This window comes from Ostrinia furnacalis, unplaced genomic scaffold, assembly GCF_004193835.3.
Source record: "Ostrinia furnacalis isolate ACB-3 unplaced genomic scaffold, ASM419383v2 OfSCF1233, whole genome shotgun sequence".
Lineage (NCBI taxonomy): Eukaryota > Metazoa > Arthropoda > Insecta > Lepidoptera > Crambidae > Ostrinia > Ostrinia furnacalis.
This window is the reverse complement of record NW_021131472.1, coordinates 354,248-377,076: the sequence shown is the minus strand read 5'-3', so window position 1 is coordinate 377,076 and position 22,829 is coordinate 354,248. Positions and strand designations below refer to the sequence as shown.

Below are 22,829 nucleotides of genomic sequence, written 5' to 3'. Positions count from 1 at the left end.
TCGCGGGAAGAGCCTGGATGCGGGCAGCGCAGGACCGTGCATTGTGGAAAACCTTGGAGGAGGCCTTTGTCCAGCAGTGGACGTCATTTGGCTGAAACGAACGAACGAACGAACGATTAAAGCTTCATTTACTGTAACCTTTAAAGGTTTTATTATTGCTTGCTCTACCTGCACTTCTCCTCTACATTTTAAGTGTTTCATTACACTGAATAATACTTATATTAATTGACTGCCTTTGCTCGAAATAGTAAAATTCAACCAATTAGATAGGTATGCTTGAATCTGCTAGACTAGACTATAAATAGAATTATGACCGCCATCCCGCTAGCCTAAGCTTACCTAGCCCGACGGATTAGCAAGCTGAAGTGGCAATGGGCAAGGAACATAGTACGCAGAACTGACGGCCGATGGGGCAGCAAGGTTCTGGAGTGGAGGCCGCGTACCGGAAAACGCAGCGTGGGACGTCCACCCACAAGGTGGACCGACGACATCATAAAGGTAGGAGGAAGGCGCTGCGACGCAGGCCGCTACCAACCGGGCAATATGGAAAGCATTGGGGGAGGTCTATGTTCAGCAGTAGACGTCCTATGAATGAGATGATGATGATGATGATAAAGCAAACCTAACCGATAGTGTCTACCATCAGTAATATCTTCGACCAAAGTTTTCTCTACAATTTGCGTGTAAACCTTATTAGTACAACTTACACGCCACCGGGAATAGAGAACTAAACTGAAATATTTTGTCGTTGCGGAAACTTGCCGCAACTTCGCAAATATATCATCGCCGACAACAAGAAATGAGGAAAGTTACGATTACGCAATATATCGATAAAGTTGAAAGAATGATTTTGGTTAATTCATCAATCTTAGCGTGCTTTTTACTTTTACTTTTCCCTGTCGTTTAATCAGTGTCGGGGTTTGGAGACAAATAGCAGCTTTTCAGGACTCGTACGAACATGTGTGGGGGGAAGCTGAGTACAGCTGTACGCGTCGTTCATCAAGTTTAATATGATTGAAATACAACATGACGTCACGGCGAAATAAGGCATGAAAAATTGGCCTTACAAATTTTTTTCAGCATCTTATCTTCAACACTTAAACTAAGATATAGGTATGTAGAGATACATAGGTACTTATAAGATTGCTTTGTTTTGTCTATTTCTTTCTTTTCTTGTTTTGTGTGGTGTGCAATAAAGTTTTTATCTATCTATCTAATACGACCAAAAGCAAAGCGGCAAAGAAAATCTTACCGAAAAGTTTTATCAGGAACCGGTAAATCTGTCAAATTAAAGTGAATCATCTTAAATGTATAATTAATTAAATAATATGCTATTTTGTATATTTTTCTACAACTTTTCTTATAAAGCGGTCAAGCATTAACTGCTAACCCAGCTTTTCCGTCTTTAATTGCAAAATTTTAATCTAAAAGCTAGACGTAGCTAGGATAGTAATGCAAATGCCTTCAGAAGTTAAGCCCGCGTTATTGTGTTTGCTTAGCTAGGTTGTTGTAAAGTAGATAATATCTAGGTTTGTTTAACTTGTTAGTGCAGATCTTACTAGTTATTTTGTATAATATTGTTTTTGTTGTAGTTGACACTTAGCTGACTCTACAACTTACATTATACTACGTCACTGTACTTTGGTAAACTAGTCGAAATTTTAACAATGTTTACGCTAGATAACTCAATTTTTTGACCGCGTCTTGACTAAACAGGTATATCTTTCTGTAATAACTACCTGTCATCTGATAAACATATGATTTATTACAACTTATGGATATAATGTAGTAAGTACCTATAGGTACGTCTATGTATAAGCCTCGACTTCCACAATTAAATCAACTTGTGTACATTTCGCTAAACAATAATTTCCTTAAGTAGCCATACAATTTGATGAATTACAGTTGAGTAACGAAATATTTTATACATAAAGCTTTGATATTTTTCATTGTATAACAATGTTATTCTCCGAAAAGTTCTTTTGTTAAATAGGTATAACTAAATAAGGAAAAAGCGATCGCATTATTCTTGATCAAAGATAAGGAAAGGCGAGGAAAAAAGGAATAAGTGAAAATATTATGTACTTAGATATATTTTATAATTTTTACTCGTGTCGACCATACAATAAATTGATGTACAGTCAGCGTCAGATAGTTCATGACACTCAAAGTTTCCAAAGAGTTCGTAACACGTCTTTGTTAAAATAAAGTTGTGTTGAACAACTTTTTTGACATTTTGGATGTCACAAACTATTGACGCTGACTGTACGGAAGAAGGCCCGTCAATCATAATGATTTGGTATCATAATTAATTGTAATAAAATAGGTTTTGCAATAAAAATATATGGTTTGATGGGCTGGCTACTCATTAATGTTTAAAATGTCCAAATCAATTCATATTTTATGTTATTTTATCAGCAGCTTTTCATTAAGCCTTATTGATAAAGTATGACATTAATGGAATAATTTTAATTAAACTATACAGTTTATAATTAAAATATCATAGGGTAGAGCTTTGAACTGTAAGCCAAAATAATTTTCAGTCAACAAGTTTTACGCATGAAAATGATTATTACATAATTTCAATAGTACTCTAGCCTGCGGATTGCATGGTATTCGATTTGATAGAATAATTAATTATCGTACATTGATTAAATTCATCTACTCTCATCTAAAAAATAGTCGATTCCCCAGCATACAAACTTATGATGTAGATACTTACTACCTAAAATGTAAACCCCACACGTGTGAATATGGAGTAACAAATAGACAGGACTTATTTATAAATTAATTATTATGCATTTCTGAACCATTAGCAAAATGGAAACCTTTTGCAATATTATTCGATTTTAGGAACAACATATTAAAGCTATCATGTTAATACTTTGGATCAGAATTTCCGCGATGATTTGAAAAACTCTAAAACTTATCTAGTAAAAAAATTACACTAGGCTTAAGTAGTGAATTTTTATATCAAAATCGCTCCAACACAACTCAATAAGCTGTCAAAGTTTATATGATTGAAATTCTGAGGATTGAAAGATGCGCCGTGCCGTGTATTTTGCACAATCTGCATTAAATATTACTTTCGAACTTTTTGGACAAAAAGCAAAGTAGGTAGATATTTAATTGAATTAGAAATGCTAAACAATTGGAACGCAAAGGACATTGTCAGAAACCGCCTAAAAACCGCCCAAAAAAATTAACCAATCATAATTATTTTCTATTTTTTTTAATACATTAAGCACCCATTCATTCTAATGGACACTTAAGCATTGAAAAATTAAATAAATAAGTCTTTTAACGTTTATTCTATAATACTATTACAACTTCCGGACGTTTTGGTGCGTGGCATGGTCTAAAACCTATCAAGTTCCATAATTTTTGCCGATAAAATCTGTACGAGGCATTACCGTACTTTATTGCTGGGAGTCCATGTATAGTGATGTTCCTGCGGCCATCATAGACAATAAAATATCGATTTTGAAAATAAAATAAATCGATTAAACTGCTTTGAAGACTAGATTTGCGTTAAAAGCTAAAAAGATATTGACAATATATATATTTATATGAATGTAAAGGATGCGACAGATCGCCAGGTTTCTGTACCCAATGTTTTTGTAATTTTCATTCATAGTTTTCAGACTTTTAAGCATTTTATTTTTTAGAAACAAAACTATTTCCTGTTTTTCATATAAATTTACGATTTGTGTATGTTTTTCTTTTGAATTTTATCTTTTTTAATAATAAACACTAAACTTTTAAGTTCCACAAATGATTAATTGTTTATTTTCATCCATTAACCTAATAATAAAATTTATATAAACCATAAAATAGATTAAAACAAGATAATCTCTCCTCCCCACGGCGCCGTGTTGTCGGCCACACACATGTTGCCAGGCCGACTACACGGCACCGTGGATTATCCTTTTTTTTACTTAAATTCATTCCAAATGACTTTTTTTTTTGATAAATCGCCCTAGGGTGCCTTCTACGAGTATTAACTATAGAAACATTAAAATAATTTGGTCCTACGCGAACATCTTTGATGATAAGGTGGGAATTGCACATACATCTCAGTATTAAATAGGCATTAAATGTGTTAATCGAACCCAAAACGTGATTGTTTATCATGTAACTCTACAACCCAAAATTTCGCTAACCAATCGGAATTAAAATTTAACCGATTCATTTTTCCGTCAAGTTACAAAGTCAATTTCATAGCCAAGTAGTGTTGTAGAACCGTCTATGGTTTCACTATCGATAGTCCAGTCTAGATAGTATTATAGTATCGACACTAACAAAAATGTGGAATTACTATTATGATAAAAATGTACTATTGTGGTGAGCCCACTCGTAACACAAGCTTATTTAACTTACCGCGAGGGGCTAACGGGACTATTAGTAATTTAGGCAAGACAAATTGCTAATAATCTTTAAAAAAAAAGACTTCAAGACTACTTTTTTGTACTTATAAGATACTCGTTTATTAGAAGTACTTATAAACCCGCGATATAGGCACAGTTATAGGACCATTCATCTTATAAAGATCTTATAAATTATAAACAGAATGTCACCAAGCTCTATAATACACTTACGGAACCGCAGCGCAAGCACAAGCACACTTATTAGTATGCTGTATCCCGATAGTATCGATACTTACTATTATTTTTGCCTTTACTATCGATAAAAGTGGACTATCAATAAGCAACACTATAACCAAGCTCAATCGAAGTCAAGGGCAGGTAGAGTCGCGTTAAATTATGCACAAACTTCTAAGTTGGGTTTAAGTAAAATTTCGTGTTACGCCACTACCGTAACTTGGTTTGCTTTAAGGAATCGTTTTTGAAATCGATAATTTAAGTTTGATGCCGTTTACTTTGCTAGCGAGATTGGGGTATTGAGCTTTAATGGTTTTAATAGTGTTGGGCACTTTAAAATTATCGTCCGTTCGTTGTACGAGCAAACGGGTGGAGATGTGATCACTAGATTGCTTCTAATCTGTAATTTCCACCACTGTAACCTTCAAATGAAGCTAAAATGGATATTCGATAGACCTTCCGAGAAAAAATGGGTCTTCTCGGAATAATTTACGTTACAAGTATATTTGTTTATTCACAAATTTTACTCAGAATTTTAGAACAAGAGGAAGTAGGTTTGTAAAGATCCATTAGAATACTTCTCTTATAATTAAGGTTCATATTCATGATTTTAATTAAGTAAGATAGATCGCGGAATATTGCAAAAACTTCTATGATCGAAACCCACGCGGGTAAAGCCACAGGCAGAAGCTATCATTCTCACATAATGTACCTACTTAGGTAAACAATGTACATCTATAACTAACGCCCGTATTCACAAACATTACTATGAGGTCTCACAGTGCGCGTAGACGCACAGGGTGACACACGAACCAATCAGAGCTCTATTCAACGCCGTGCGTTCTTTTTGCTGCTTCACTTAAGCAAGCATCGTTTGTGAATACGGGCGTATAATATGTTCCATTATCTCAAACTAACATAGCCCAGGTGCCAAAACAAAAAATACCAAATTAATTACTTTCCCCACTATTGCTTGGAAAACTATCTCCAAAGATTACCCACACTTACGACAAATACACGACATAACACTACTCATCTGGACAANTAATATTCTTAATCATTAATTTTATGGCAAGTGTCCATCAGGAATCATTGTTCTTACACACAGAATCGTATTAATTCGCTTTCGGGTAGTAATATGTCAAAATTGTTGGTTCTTAGGCGAACAATGTATGGAGAACGAACTTTGTCCTTTATGCGTTGACATCTATCCGGCATAAATAAATAAAAAAGTTGGGGAAGCAAGCTTGCAAAATATTGTCACAGTCGGTTTATTTAGTCAAAGTTAATGCTGTATTTGCGATCTACTTTCGGCGGCCATGTTTAATTCATGACGTGCCAAAAAGCGTGGCAACACCGATAACTTTGCTTCACGCACAAATCAACGGCGATTTTCAATCCCGTAAAACGTGGTAAAACGTCATACAAAATTAATAAACACTCACAAAACTTTAGGCTTTTAAAAAGCGCTTTTACACGTTTCAGTATTACTTTAACACTACCACAATGTAGACTGTAGTAGAGTGTCTCTACATAGTAAAGATCTTTAACTGCATTTTGGAAGTCTTGTCTAGTGGTTCACTTAATGGACTACTAAGTATGCTAGAGATCACGAGTTCGATCCTCGCACAATGTAAACATTTGCGTGAGTATAAAGTGAGATCCGACCAAGCTTCTATTTTGAAAATCAGTCGTTTTTTTCACGTAAATTTCATCATTTATCATGACAATGTCTAAGTATGAGTACAAATGAATTATACATTAAAGAGAGAATAAAATTAATGAAACGTTCAAGTTTCCCGGAAAAAGGAGAATTTATACGAACAGAACCAACATAAACCGTTTGTTTGTATATTTTCCTGACTCTAAAAAACAGGTTCTGTTACTAGCGGTGATATAAACAGATAATATGGCAGATACAGTCGAGTTCATAAATATTGGCAGTGCCAATATTGCAAAATATTGTCAGCGTTTTAACGATCATATAATATTTCAATACAAACTCAAACATCAATAAAATTTAATCATAATAAACTGTTTATTAATATGTTGTGGTAGCGCTGTATTGACTGCACTACTGCGCTACAATATTTTGAAACATTATGAACTCGACTGTACCTATGTCATAACAATAATTTAATCTTTTCAACATTATAATAACACAAAGGCAATTTTCAAATTTATGAAATTTTAAAGTTTGTGCAGTTTAGTCCATAGGTAACAGGTTAAAGTCCTCCTAAATTAAAAGATGGAAAAATAAATATTGCTATTAGATACAAAGTGTACTGGATCAGATCGTGCCAAAGGTTGGCCGCTTTTCCACACTGAATTTGCAAAAACCGTTAATAGGTAAAAAAAGCTTTAGGTACAATATGCATATTATTTTACTTTTGGTTTCCGATGTTTCATGGTTTACTTTCAAGAATTTAGTTCAATGGCAATCTACGCGACTCACTACAGTGATCAAAGTAAAATTACTAGCTCAAGTTGTCTAACAGATGGTTTAATTTTAATAATAGATTTAACCGTAAACTTTACTATACATGCTCTTCAACTTAACTACCGCTGTACCTACATTGAATTAATTTTAACCGTTTGTGGGTAACTTGGACCCAATCATAGAATAGTTAATAGTTACTAAACTAAGTAAGTGCTTAGTCGTACTTTGAAATTGCATTGCGTAAACTAAGTGGCAAAGGTAGATTAGGTACTTGTGTTAACTGAAAATACACAAAACTAAAAGCTCACCGTGTGGTTGTGCATTAAGTGCGCTTTGGAAAGTCATAACTACCTTCTTCATTGAAAATTCAGAAAAGAGCTTTTTGTATCTACGTGCATTTTGATAATGTAATGACAAAATTGCAATCACTTGCTGTGTATCTATATATTTTGTAGTTATAGGATAAGTAAGAAAATTAATGTTGGGTTACCTACTGCAGAGCACCTAATTATTTTGACCAAGTGATATATTCATTTACCTACATGAAAACGCAGTGCAATACACTTTTATGAAACGAACACGCTTTTATCCAGCTGTCTCCAAAATACTACCAAATTAGCTGAGTCAACTTCACCTGATCCTATCTTCATTATCTACCAGGATAATAATATGAGGAAAACTGTAGAGTCAAAAAACGATGACACACACTTTGTTAACCCTCGTCAACTCGCAGCAATCTAAAACATTTAACCACGAATTACTCGTGTTCTTGAACTTCAAATCGATTGTTATCAGCTGCATTCAGTACATTAGCTTTCGATATCTGACATCAGCGTTTTTTGTTTCCAATACCGGCCGATAGTATGCAAAAGACGCGTGAGTGATGAGTCAACTCCGCAGTGGACTTATCTGATTATTATAATGGATTTCGACTCAGGTTCTAAAACTTTTGAAAGCTTTATGATTACAATTCTAAGCACTTACTTAAAATGTTGTAAATGTAGAGCAAACGTGCAAAAATTTGTAATGTTTTATAGCCATAATGAAGGAGTAAGATATAAAATAAAATTGACCATAAACTTGAAGATGGTTAAGTACATTAATACATATACACTAGTATTGTTAAGGGAAAATATTTGCTTGTTTGTATTAATTAAATAGGCTCCTTAATAACTTTGGACCGATTTGGGAATTTTTTCACCATAAGAATCCCACATTATCTCTGATTAACATAGGCGATATGAAGTTCGCCGGGTGAGCTAGTATTTATCAAAATTATCCAGTATCTTATTGTTTTGGTAGTCTAGTAAGTCAAACAAAAACTTTTCAAATTCATTGAATATTCTGTTTATTGAATAAAATTGTTGTCTATTGAGCAATAAGTAAATCCACAAAGTGAATATTGTAAAAGCTATGACACAAAATTTAATCTCGCCAGCCAGCTGTGGCCGCTACATTTAACTTTCAAAAAGGCAATTCAAAATATGAATTTTACGTTGGTACAGTAAGCAATAAAGTCGGTGTGTTGCTTTGATTCTTTCATATTGGTCAATAGGTATAACACAGTCTGTCGCATTTTATTTAGTCTGTGACTAATCTTAACAGTCAAGTAGCAAGTTTAATGCAAAAAATTTGAAAAAAATATAGCTGTTGAGTTTCTGAATAAACTAAACTAAACTAAATGAGCTAAAATTGCAAAATGATTTGGTGTCAAATAAATGTTTCTTCTTTCAAATATACCTACACTAACTAATGGTTTCAAGTGTACTGTATAAATTACAAAACAACGCTCTACATTCGAGTTTTTCATAAAAAATGATTATTTTTACCACCAGTAAAGATGGTTACGTACGGCCGTGCCTTTATGCTCTTTTGCCGATTTTTCCCATGACAGTAAAGTTTGAGAGTCAGTGACAAAGTGTAGGAATGGGATGACTGCGCAACAGTATTGTGCAGCTAATTGGCCATGGCCGAGCCTCAGTCCCTTAGATTAAGATAACATTATGGAAAGGGCATTGTTTGCTATTATTGGCGGGATTTGTCATGTTCGACTGTTTGCTTTGTACGGATTTTAGGATTCCGTGGGAAATAAATATTGTTGTTTGTTAACGGTTTCAGCTTAGAAATGGGACATGGTTTGTGACGTTGTACGATTACATTTAATTTTGTTTTCAGCATAATTTTTCAATATAATATTTGCTAAAGTTGGAATACTTATTATTTTGCTGTAGGCTATGAAATGTTGTATGCATGAATATTTTTAATGAATATGAATATGGTTATAATACAGTTCCATGTCTCATGTTTATTAAATAACATGTAAAGTGGATGAATCGATAAAATAAGTAAAAAATCATTTATTAGTAACATAGATTTAGCTTTATATGTCATTTGTATCTATTGTGTTTACTTAAGATATAAAATTCTATTTTTTTTTAAGTTTAAAATGATAATAATGCTCCAAAACAAATAAAAAAAGTAAATTCTTATTTTTTGTTCATCACTTGACAATATACGGGACCCTACACAAAGAGTGCCCGACACACATGTGCCGCTTTTAGTGACAAAAAATCTTTGTATAAGATCGATGTCCTTGTAACCTGTATTGTGTTGCTAGCACAATAAATTCTTCGGAAATTCTATGGCAATTTTGAATGATTAGTTGAGCGTTACTAAGGTACTTACCTACTTGCTGGGGACAAATAGAGCTTATACACGTGTGAGTATATCAGATTGTGTTTATTATTACACAATACTAAAGTTTTGTTAACGTTTAAAAATGTAGTCGAGATTTACCTTACAGATTTTTTACCTTTATTTCTGTTTTTTTTTGTTCAGTAGCTACTCGATTGAGTATGTGATCAATCTGTATAAAATATAAATAACTAAGGGCTGATTTTTTAATCATCAGATATCTTTTAAATGAAGAATAACCTTGCCATTTTGACATATTTCCCATACTAAAACTGTCAATGTGCCAAACTTATCCTAAAAGATATCTGACGATTGAAAAATCAGCTCTTATCAGCGTAGGTAAAGTTGGATGAGCAGTCGCCCGGCAAGCGGAAGGTCGTGGGTTCAATTCCCACCTTAGGCAGTTCGATTTTCGAGGATTCCGTCAACTGGGACCGCAATTAACTGGGACCGCGGTCCCAGTCGCCGGATGCGTAAAAATTAAATATTTTTCTTCCGGCGACTGGGACCACTCATGGATTTTAGTACTGTACCGATTTTGGATTGAATAATAAGTATTTTCTTTTAAGTTATCTATGAGTGGTCCCANTCCGGCGACTGGGACCACTCATGGATTTTAGTACTGTACCGATTTTGGATTGAATAATAAGTATTTTCTTTTAAGTTATCTATGAGTGGTCCCAGTCGCCGGAAGAAAATTATTTAATTTTTACGCATCCGGCGACTGGGACCGCGGTCCCAGTTAATTGCGGTCCCAGTTGACGGAAGCCTCCGATTTTTTCAAGTTATTTATAATTTTCAAATCAGCTCTTAGTCTGTTTACGTTTTGAGCTCTTCCAACAATACCGGGTTACTACGATCAGACAGCACCTACTACACAGTTTCGTCACCAACCAGCATCTGTAGCAACTCGTGACATGCCTGACACTTTCCCTTTAAAGTGTCATTATGGAATAGAGTAGTTAAAAGTGTCGTCATGGTATGACACTACTAGTGGGTGCGGTCCTTTATCAGTTTCCTGCTAAATCCTGCATTTTAAAAGAGTGTTATTGTTTAAGCAGTATTATCACAGATATGTACCATCCTAGACTGCATCTTACTTATGATTAAGTGTTATTGTAGTCAAATACCTGTCTCATTCTGCATAAAAAATCACGCATTGCCAAGTGAGTAGAAGAAGCGTTTTAACTTTTAAGTTGCTATTCTAAACAGGTGCTTTAAAAGTCAAGGTGTAACTAAGTTGAGATTCAACCAATAAATATTTGTACTTAGGCTGGAATTTTTCTTGAGTAGAATCAAAGTTTTGGGATCCGTATCGTAATACAAGCTCGATAAAAATACAACGGCAGCAATTTGAGCTTTAACAGCTTTTTTACCTAGCATTATCGTAAAGCTCGCAAACCTGTTATAGGCGCGAAATAGCGTGCCCCAGTTCACTGAAATATGACTTTACATTTCCCAGGCCTCAATCCGGGTTGAAAAAATGTGCAAATGCAGTAAAGCCCAATAGGAGAGAGCCGAAAGCACTGCGTTAACACCGTTACGCGCGGACGCGGCGCGTATCACACGTGCACCGGCGAAAATAGAGCCTAGGGCTTGGTGCAAGTAAGGAAATGCGGGCGAGATTCCCTTGTACTTGTTGTCAACATTTTTAATATGAGGCAGTTAGATATTATTTTTTTCCAACATGGTATGCGGCACTAATTTCAAAGAAGTAGCTTTGTAATGTTTTAGACGAAAACGTGGCTTAACAGCTCTACCAATACTGCCGAACCAAATGTGTGGTACAATTGTATATGAATAAAGTGCTAAACCACTACTAGATTTAAAAATTAAAAGTATACTTACACCTTTATTGTCAATTTCAAAACATTTAATTGTGTGGACTAATTGATTAGTAATCAGCTGAACTCCTGTTTTTGTAATTTAGGTTACACCCGTTCGTATATTTACTCGTGAGGATGGAGTCAATAGCATTGCGTAGTATGTCGTCATCACGTTTGAACCGGCATAAATACAGCATAGTTTGGTCCAAGTGATACCAGGAAGCGTAAAGGACATGTCACACTGAATGCGATCTGCAGTCAGGTCAAAGTAAACCCATAAGGCTGCGTTTACTTTGACGACCGCAGACGACATCCAGTGTGATAATGACCGTAATCTTAAACTGAAAACACTAAGGCTGGATTGCACCATCTTACTTTAACTTTGAAAATCGTCAAAAATCAAACCCCATACAAAAAACGCCGGTTAACACTAAGAGTAGGCGCACACCGTTGATTTTTAGTTGGCCGATAGTTGTGCCCGATTTTAATTTGTATGAAGAATCGGCCAAATCGAATCGGCGTAGTGTGCGCACTCCCATACATGCCCATACTGATCAACTGCCCGACTAAACTATCGGCCGACGAAAACGGTGTGCGCCTACTCTAAAGTTACGGTCAAAGTTGGGTGGTGCAACTCAGCCTTACTAACTCTAACTTTGTTCTAAATTAGATACATTCGCTCATTTAAGCCTTTATTATGACGTCGTCACTAAGTTTACAAATTGCACCAGCTGACCAGCGCCATAATAACAATGCAGAGTGCGGCGTGACCACGAGGCGTGACTCCATGGATGCCGTGCGATACCGACGTGTGTTCGGCGAGAAATTGGCGTAAAACTAACGCCAATACACCAACATGCACATTTTCCCACAGTCCTAATGTTAAATTTGCGTATTTTTGTTTCTATTAGCACGGCGTAGGCTGGCACGGTTAGCTGTGTCGCACGAAGCTATTAGCGGTTGAGTGTTACCGCGCTAGGCCCAGTTACCACCCATCTATTTAAAAATACGTTAAAATAAATAAGTTAAAAGTCACTGGCAGTTAAAAGTTTAAATTTAAAAGCGGACCTCAATCCCTAATTTTTAAGTGACCCCTTTAAAAACAAAATTCCTGTTGTGTTACGATAGGGGTCACTTAAAAATTAGGGATTGATGGTGAAAACGGGCATAAGTTACTTATTGTTGTAAATATTTTACATATTGTTTTATTTGATTTATCCGTTGACATCGACGGTGGGATTTCAGTTGCTTAAATATTCATAAGAACCCTACAACGCGTGAGCAGTAAACGTATCTATCGTTCCCGAGCTGTGATTTCACAGTCGACATGTTCAAAAACGATCTACACGTCTCTGTCACACACCCTTTGATTCTGGTAGGTGTGTGAGAGGAACAGATAGAGTTGACGGTATCGATATGGTATTTTAGAGTAGACCCTACCTCGCACGATGAGCAGAGCATGATTCACGACGAGCGTGACTTGCTTGCTAATGAGCGACAGTGTCTTACCGCTCGAACTTGCATTGTGATGTGCAGCGACGGCAGATAGAGTTTAACACTGGGGCATCTTATATCGTTGTGTTAAGTGCTATTATGCAACAGAAATGTAAAGCCTTATGTGCTGTTAAAATCGACTATGCTATCCATTATTGCAAATTCACTCTTATTACAATTCAATAAGATGCTACAGTGTATGTATAGCTTGATGAGCCGTCGTCTGTGCCTATACGCTGAACTTACAGAGTAAAGACTTAATGCCTAATTCTTAAACGTATCTACATTGCAAGTTCAAATTTCATTATTGTTGAACCTTAAGACAATGGAATAAGGTCAATAATACTAGGAAGTACATTCCCACTGCGTTATTAAGGGTTAAGTCATCGGCTGTTATGAAAACGTTGTCATTCTTGTGGTTTGATCAACAATACCTGTGTGGTGCTATTGTATGTGCGCTATTCTGCGGTGGTTGACTCAGTCCCGGCGAATATGGTGACATTTTCAAAGGTGAGAAGGAAACAAATGTCATGCGATTGCGCATTATCTACTATATCTACACATATTATACATATCGTGCTTCTATTTACTCGTATAATTATTTTATAATGGTACAACATTACAACAATCTTGATAAATATACTTTAAAAACAAAAAAAAGCTTACATATTTCTAATCAATTCTCTCTGTAACTGTGTTAAAGGAGTTTTCTTTCCAATATATCATGAAAACACCTGAAAACTGCTTAAATGGATTAGGCGGGCAGACCTTTTGAAGAAAGCCTTACCAATAAAAGGTTTGACATCACTTTGGAATAAGTTTTATTCACGAAAGAAAAAAGGGTTTACTTATAACTCAATTTAGCAACTGGCAACACAATTCCATTTGACATAAACAAAGCTATTCGAAGCAACTTTAGGCGGAAGGAGCGTCAAATAAATTCGTTTTATCTGAAATTACCTTCGCATTTGCGATGTGCTTGGAATGTGGCTCTAAATATGTTAAGGGCAATTGCTACGTCAAGGTTAACATTGCCAGCGGCGAAAATACGTGCCGATGAAGATTTACTATCGCCTTGACGTTTAATAACGTGTTTAGAATTATGCATAATCTGTACCCCACGCCTTGTGATGGAATGTAATTTTTGTGTTGAAAAAATGAAGAGTTGGATTCCGTGGAGGGTAGTTGAACGGGAAGCATGGTCAATCTGTTTTAATGGTTTCAATTTATTATTTAATGGACTTTAGTGTACAAATTTGGTGTTATTTTGTGTTCTAAAGTGCAGTGAAGTGATAAATTATAAAAAACATTGAAATACTTCGAATATAAGCGCGCATCGAGTGTCGAGTGGGTTGTCGTATGAACAACCCGCTTTGGACCCGGTGGCGTCTTGAAACCTGCTTACGGGCATACTTAACTCCACGGAATCCATGAAAAATCAATAGAACTGAAACACCTACGTTCTATTGTTAACTATGTCAATTTTCACTCGACATTGGCAGAAATAAACCTCCCAGAGAGGTTTGGTTGCCATTAAAAAAAAAAAAATGAAGTGGTAATACGAAGCTTCAACTAAGCTGTATGACACGATAACAGAACTTCAGTTTATCTTCACGGAACAAAGTTGACAATTATCGAAGTAATTATGGATAAAAACTCAATGTTATGATTTCATAGAGCTTAGAAGGCGGAGCTGGAAGGAGGTATTTAAAAATATTTCTACATTCACTTTTTGAAAATGAGAAACAGCGCGAACGCGCAGGGCCGCACCACACTATCACCATTATACCGCTGATGTAGGTAGTTCTTTTGTTCTAAATACATATTTTTTTTCCATCTGCATACAAAACCATTTTTATAATGCCAGTCCTGCAGCTGTTTGAAATTCAAATACTATGTAAATGCAACGCACCAGGATGCGACATAAAATCACCGCGGTTTAACGCACCTCTAGATCATGTCCACTTTAGAAAAACAATGAGAGGAAGTGGAAAAAACTATTTAAACTTTAGAAGAATGCATTGGTAGCATATTCGAGTTGCTTCAGCTCTACATTTGAGTTAAACACATATCTATGTACTATCTCTTAAAACCGTCTTTTTAACTTTTTTATATTAAAGAGTGCCTACTAGACTAATGTGCCTTCTTATTTGATTGCAATCTTAAGATTTGCATAATTATGTAACTTGCATAGTTAGTGCCTTCAAATTACGATTTGTCATAGACGAATTTTCCAACTATTTAGAGAATTTATGATTCTACTTCTCTTACTTACTTTGCAGCGGATAGGAGAATGCTATCTATCAATGATTAACTGAATGCCTGTTTCATCTGATAGCTCTGTGATTGTGTATTGCAGTAATAGTTAATAGTTCTCTATGACACATTTAGATGAATAGAATGACAATGATAGTGTACACGGAAATCTACTCTATCCAACTAACATCCAACTTTAAATACGTGATAAATATAACGTGTCACAATATGCAGGACTAACTTTCAAATAACAAACTAGTCTAGACGAGCCTTTAGGTACCTACATACAAGTACATATTTGACAACACGTAAAAGCTCTAAATAGTGCTGATTGCTGTGCAGATGTTTGAATATTTTTTTGTGCAAATCTATAAATAAATAAATAAATATCCTTGGACATTTTACACTGCGCCGCTAGCCCCAAACTAAGCAAAGCTTGTACTATGGGTACTAGAAAACGGATATAAACATACTTAAATACTTTTTTTTGTAAATACATACATATTATACATAGAAAACACCCAGACCCGTCACAGAAATTAAAATTCATCATTCCAATTCAACTTACAAATTATCAGTCATGTTGTAAGTACAACATTACTTTACTATCGGCTATAATAATCTATCATTATTTTTCGAATGTAATATCTTAAAAAAATCATGTTACACTTTTGGTAAAATACAGTGTTTCAAAATTTTTAAGACTAATACACACAGTAATTATGATCTCGTGATACGCCATGAAAATGTTTTATGACAGACCAAAATCACGAACCGTGGACAGAGCTAGTTGATATTATGGACCTCACACATAAACTAAAAGGCTTAGAACTGAGTGCACTATATATGTATAATACACATCAATGGCCAAATTTGGACAGCAACAAACGAGATTAACGAATCTTAAAACGTGTCTTATTAAAATGTAAATGAAAGACTCGGCTCAGTTAATTTTTGAGCCCACCACGGCGCACAATGGCCATACACAAATGAACCCCAAATAAGGCTGCATTACCATAATTACAGAGCCTTAAAAACTCAAATTGTGAGCACAATGCCTTTTAATTTTTAACCCTTTTGTTGCCAGTCACAAATTAACGAAAGGATAAACACTCAGGGATTTTTATAGTTTAAGTCTGTAACTACACGTTGCGATTGTAATCTACGGAATTCGTCAAGTGAAACTGGGGCGCGTGTATTTTGTACATAGTGGTTGAAACTTTTGAACGTTTCCATAGTTTCAGTTCAGTAAAACTACTTGAGTACATAAATAGAGTTAAGTGAACACACATGAGACTTACTTAAACACTGTTTATGTTACAAAATCGTATCTTGGTGGCCAAAAGGCCAAATGTCTTGATGGAATTATTGAAAATCAATATTCAGCCCCTACTAAATTATAGGTACTAGTTAAACTCTTTGATTTACTGAAATCAAATATTTAAAAGCTACAACTACATTAATAATACAATAGTTTGGTAACGTACCAGCCTTTTGTTTTTGGAATATGACGGTAAAATCAAACACGTCTCACGTCTTATATCCAGTTGTGTGAGAGAGTGTGTGTCAGAGTGAAAAAATATACAGGGTGGAAACGATAAGTGATCTCACTCGATTATTTCTAAACTATATATCGAAAAAACTGGTTACTGATTCTGAAAGTGCTTCACAAGCTCTTTCAAACGGTACCAATAATAGGTTACAAAGTAAACTGGAACTATCCGAAAATTCAATGTTTCCCGTTTCCGTAATCAGTAACCAGTTTTTCTATATCTTGTATAGTTTAGAAATAATCGAGTGAGATCACTTATCGTTTCCACCCTGTATAAAACCTTTGTTATTCCATCGCCGCACTAACAACAAAGGCTATAATATCTATCTCATAGTTACGTAAGTAGGAAGCTAAGTACCAATATTTCTCGAGGAGTAAACAACTAGTCTATTTTGGCCGCTTTGTTTCCAGCTCGCAAATCTGGACGCACTTAATCTTACAATGTAGCTTTCCAAGTAAAAGTCTTTGAGCTTCCGCGTTTAGCAAATACGCGACTGGAATTTTGATAGTAAATATATTGGTATTCTGTAAACAGAATGTATACAGTTACAGGGACATAAACAATTTGGAACAAGGCTACGAGTATGTGATATGATTAGCTTTCAGTAGATTAAGATTGGCTGGGTTATGTTTAGTGTGGTTCGAAAATATTTTCATAAGATTATGATTTTCATCATAAGACCATTCTGTAAGATTATTTGTCTAACTACGTCTAAGCAACGTATTCCCAAGATATGAAAGAAATTATTAATCTTGTGTTTCGATATTACATACTTAGAACATCTTGGTAGAATTACTCGTATTATTAATCAACTTATTTTTTAAGGGATTTATTATTGATACAATATGAATAGATAACAGCTGTTTTTTAGAAAATTAGAGTTATCTGATCTTGAAACAATTTTTCTACGAAAATGTAGAAAGTAATGGCGACTGTAACCTACTCCGTCTTATGTTGTTTTTAAACCTAAATAGGTTTGCACTAATTTAAAAAAATAAAAAATAAACTTATCCACTTAAATTTCAAAACAACCTATTTTTATTGTTACTGGCTGAAAATAATTTATTTCTGAGTTTATTTGCATGCCGCGCAACCTACAATTGTGGCAGCACTGGACTAATTTTCGAATAGTAGTAATAATAGTTTTTAGTGCTGAAGAATATTAGTACTATTACTGTGGAATTTTTAATTATAGTTAGTAAAGTGACAATTAAACCAAAGTTTTTATGACGGTTCTTACGGAAGGCGGTCACTAACATTTTTATGCGAATGTCTGACATTCTGATTCTGATTACTACGTTTTCACGTCCACTAATCTCAATATTTTTATAGAGATAGTTTAGGTTTTGGAGAAGAACTGCAGAACATGGTAAATTAAATTTTATAAGTCCATTTCCTAAAGTTAGCGGTATGAAATTTTTTATCTTCAGTTCTGATAAGAAGTTACATTACAGAATAGTTTCGATTTCACTACCATGTTTTAGATATACATAGTATAATAGACATATCGAAATCACAAACTCCAAGGGCAGAATATACAGTTCATACATTTAATGTTTAGTGAAATAAGAAATGTAATGAATAGATTGTAAGCATAACCTTTGTAATAAACTTTAAATAAATAAATAAAGCAGAAGTAGTCGAGCGGTGCGGGTTTGAATGTGTAATGTGTGAATTCAAATTTCAAATTATGCTCGAGTCAAAACTAAGCATGAATTCAAAATCAAAATCAAATCAAGGCCCGTCTTCCCCATCGCCTGCTACTCGATCACACCAGTCCTCCTAACTCCTCAAGCTTAACAAACGTTTAACATTTCGTAAACCACCGCGAGTTAACGGTCGTGACTAACCCTAGTTAAGATTCAGATCTCGTCGGCGATTGTTCATACTAAACACGGCCGGTTCAACTTTAACTCTTGATAAGCAGTTAAACGTAGCGTTTAGTTTATCTGTGAACGTTATACATCTGCCGGACATGCAGGGATTTCGGGTTTTAATGCAGTTGTATAAAAATATTTTCAAAGGATAGCGGCAAGGATAAAGGCCTTAGATAAAATCTTAATCATAGGGAGAGGTTTAAAAAATACGGTCAAGTGCGAGTTCCTTGTAAACACATAGTTTGTTCCTAAAATGAAGGTTCTCGAGCAAAAAATCTAAATAAAATCCAACCTAAATATTAATTTTATTCTATTTTTAGTAATTTGTATCTGTCCAGCTTTCATGTCATATCAGTCTGGTGTCAGATAGACGGACAGTGGAGTCTTAATAATAGGGTCCCGTTTTTACCCTTTGGGTACGGAACCCTAAAATGTTAAGATTTTCCGGCCCACCCTCAAAAAGGTAGGGGAGTACGAGCAAGTTAAAGGAAGGGTGCGTAATATTTGTAGTGCATCTTTAGATAGGTAATCAGAGATATTAAATGATGACGTGTATTTCTCAATAAACACCTATCGAATTGGGAAGGGAAATATTAAAATTTAGACCCGTATGACTCAACATCAAGACGCTTATTTGATTCAATCTGAGCAATTCAAGCTCTTGTTACACATATTTATTAAAGACCAATCACAGGACATACTCGTATACTATACTTGAGTTTATTTGAGCATCATTTCATTTCAGTACGAGCTTCTGACTGAAATTACTGAATTTTTGGCACTTGCAAAATAAACTTTACAACAACAAGCAATAGCAGCAACTTTATTAGACTTACAACCGTGCTACATTTAGTACATTCATCGCCCTTAACCATTTTAAAGACTTCGATTCACTAGAAATAGAATTTAATGCAGCTCCGACTCCGAGAAAGCATAAAGTGAGCAAAAACTTCCGTGCATAATATTTTTATTTTTACCCGCTTAGAAGGACTGAAAAAGCCTTGATTAGTTGCATTCGAAGCGAGTCAACTTGTAATTTAAAATCATAATCGCACACTTACGTAGTCATGCTTTGCTAGCTATAAATATAAAATGACCTAGCTGAAATGGCCGACTTAAAGCTGTTTCACGCGAGTAATATCATTTTTAAGGCTTTTACGTAGAACTTGTGTAGCTTAGTGAAAATGATGTCACAATTTTAAGAGAAACGCTGGATGCAGGCCGCTACCATTGCATCCGGGCGATGTGGAATAAATTGGGGAGGCCTATGTTTTTGGACGTCCTATGGCTGAAATGATGATGATGAATATTTTGGTCAAATTGAATATAGTTACGTTGCGGTCGCTGAGTTATTGAAATGGGGAAATGGAATAAAATATTGATTTGGTGCACAAAAACAAAACATGAACAAAATTTTCCACAGTTACTTCCGATTTTACGTACCTAGGTACCTATTTTATGCATCACTCAAAGCCGTGTGCCTATTAAATTCAACCCTTGAATCTGTTTATAAATGGAAAAATAAAAACTGAACTGGAACTGATACTGAACTCATATTTACTGACTCTTTTGTATTCTGTTGAATAGAGTAGAGTAGTAGATAAGAGTACTTTGCAAAAACCATAATATTCGTTGAAAAAAAAGAAGATATTTTAGGGATTCGAACTAATTGAATCCGTTTGCAATTTAAAAATCAAAATGCTTCAAGCTCATAATAATATTTTTTCTTTGCAGTGGGTAATATAGGGCATTGAAGTAATATTACTATGCAGTAGGGTTGGGCGCCACAATAAACTGTTATCGAATCATTTTAGAAATAGAAATATTTATTTGTCTTTTAATAGGGATCGATTTTAGATTCGACATTCGATCTTTTGTCGATTTTACACGACTAAATTCATTAATAAGATTTTATCATAGCGCGCATCTTAGCTCGACTGATAGTATAAGCAGCTTGTCACATAAATTAATAATAACGTCGCATCTGATTTACTTAAATCACTAGGAAATAAATACAACATTGAGTGAGTTGTTTCGCGAAGATGTTCGCAAATAGCTCGTGCATTTGCACGTTCGTGCCGAAACCGAATGACGAATGCCAGTCACACCGCCTCCCCAATTGGACTAATTAGTCAAAGGTAAAGGTAAACGGGTGAACAATTAAGTCTACCCTTCTAGAATTAGGCTCATTAAGATACGGCCACAAACAAGCAAGTGCAGCCAGTGAAGTCACTTTTGATACTATTTTAAAAGAGTTAATCAGCCGCCTAAATAACGGTAGTTTCATAAAAAAAGTGTGTTTTTATAATATATGCCATGCCATACAGCTAACGACCGGTTCACACATGTCTCCGTTTTACTGTTCCGTTTTATCGTTTATCGTTTTACGTTTGTTTTCGTCGATGTGGTTGTTGAGCGACATCACACATGACACAGTATTCTGTATACAGTAATACATATATCGACGAAAAAAAAACGTACACGATAAAACGGAACAGTAAAACGGAGACATGTGTGAACCGGCTGTAAGTCTTCAGTTTTCATTTTTTCTAATGACCTTAAACTTTAGCCCTAAATGACAATCGTGTCACTCTAGGAAAATCCTGGAGTTTTGGTAAAGATGTGGCGCTTAAGTGAGACCTCATACGGACTTCTTGAGAGAAATTAAGAAGTGATGTTGCACAGTTTTGTTTCATTTCATTTCACAAACACTTTCCTGTGAAAAAATCTCGTATGACGTAGTTAAAATGAGGTGGCTCATTTCACAGAACTGTATGCAGTAGAGTCAGTGGCGGCAAAACGCAAGGATGTTAATGAGAATGAGGTCGCACGTGATTTGACTGATAGAAACTGGACATTGACCAGTGACTAATATTGACACGGGGTTTCACCGGAGAAAGAGAAAATGGAATGCCAACATTATCCTTTCTCCTGAATAATTCATGCCCCATAATTGTAGGAAATGTCCCTGTAGTCAATAATACGTTATGTCCAGTTTGAAAACGTAAAGGGAAAACAAAATTATACGGTTATTTTGTATTAACTGAAATTAAGTTAAGTTTCTTTGAAAACTTTCCTGTAAGAGTCGGGTGACCGTAAATTATTAATACATGACTTGAAGGCTTTAATTGTTACTCTCTTTATTTATTTCAGTACATTTGTAACATGAAACTGTATTTAATGTTGTAGATACGAAATTTGTGATAAATAATAATTATTATTTGAAAAAATAAAGCCTACTCCAACATGTAGCATAGGTATTTAAGTCATGGTCTATAAAATATGTAGTATGAAAAAAGGCTGTAACAAATTGTTTAAATTTTGTATCTAAAGATACTTTACATGTCTCATAACGTTTTTGGTTCTGCTGAGGAGAACTACGAGTATAATAATAACAAATTCAATTCTCACTGTCTACCAGACCCGGTTGTGCTAAATACCTAAATACAAATAGAAGAATAATAATATCCAATCAATACTATAAGAACGCACACCGTTGATTTTTCGTCGGCCGATAGTTTAGTCGGGCAGTTGATCAGTATGGGCAATTGGGCATGTATGGGAGTGCGCACACTACGCCGATTCAATTTGGCCGATTCTTCATACAAATTAAAATCGGGCACAACTATCGGGCAACTAAAAATCAACGGTGTGCGCATACTCTAATAAGTACATACCTTATTGTCCTTCTGCCATGAACAGACGCCTTTCTTGTCAGATATCCGGCACTTGAGCAACGCGTCTTCGCCAGGGTTCACCTCCGTGTATGTAGGCATCTCTATGAACCGCTGCACCGCATCTAGGACAAAAATATTTATATTAATTTATGTAATTAAGTTTTTTTTTATTTTCATACACAAAATAAAGCTCTAAGGTTACAAAACGGAGTTCAAAACTCTTCAATTTTAAGGTTAATAATAATATCTAATGTAGCTTATTGGTTGAATACTAATCACAGAACGAAATACTTTTTCTTTAGATTTTATAATTGAAAGGCTTTTATGGTATTTTATTGTTTAAAAATCACATTGCAATAGTTAGGTTTTGGTTTTGTTCAATTAAGAAATTCAAGTGCAGATAAACAAGCG

General features: G+C 35.0%; 1 protein-coding gene across 1 annotated transcript in view; it reads right to left on the bottom strand.

Annotated features, from left to right (window-relative positions):
- Positions 1–22,595, bottom strand: part of LOC114351983 (kin of IRRE-like protein 3) — a gene marked incomplete at its 3' end in the record, with an annotated part of 66,622 nt that extends 44,027 nt beyond the window's left edge. Inside the window, 1 exon segment of the mRNA XM_028303383.1 lies at positions 22,419–22,595. Within this exon segment, the coding sequence (XP_028159184.1) occupies positions 22,419–22,595 (177 nt within the window).
- Positions 22,596–22,829: the final 234 nt, after the last annotated feature.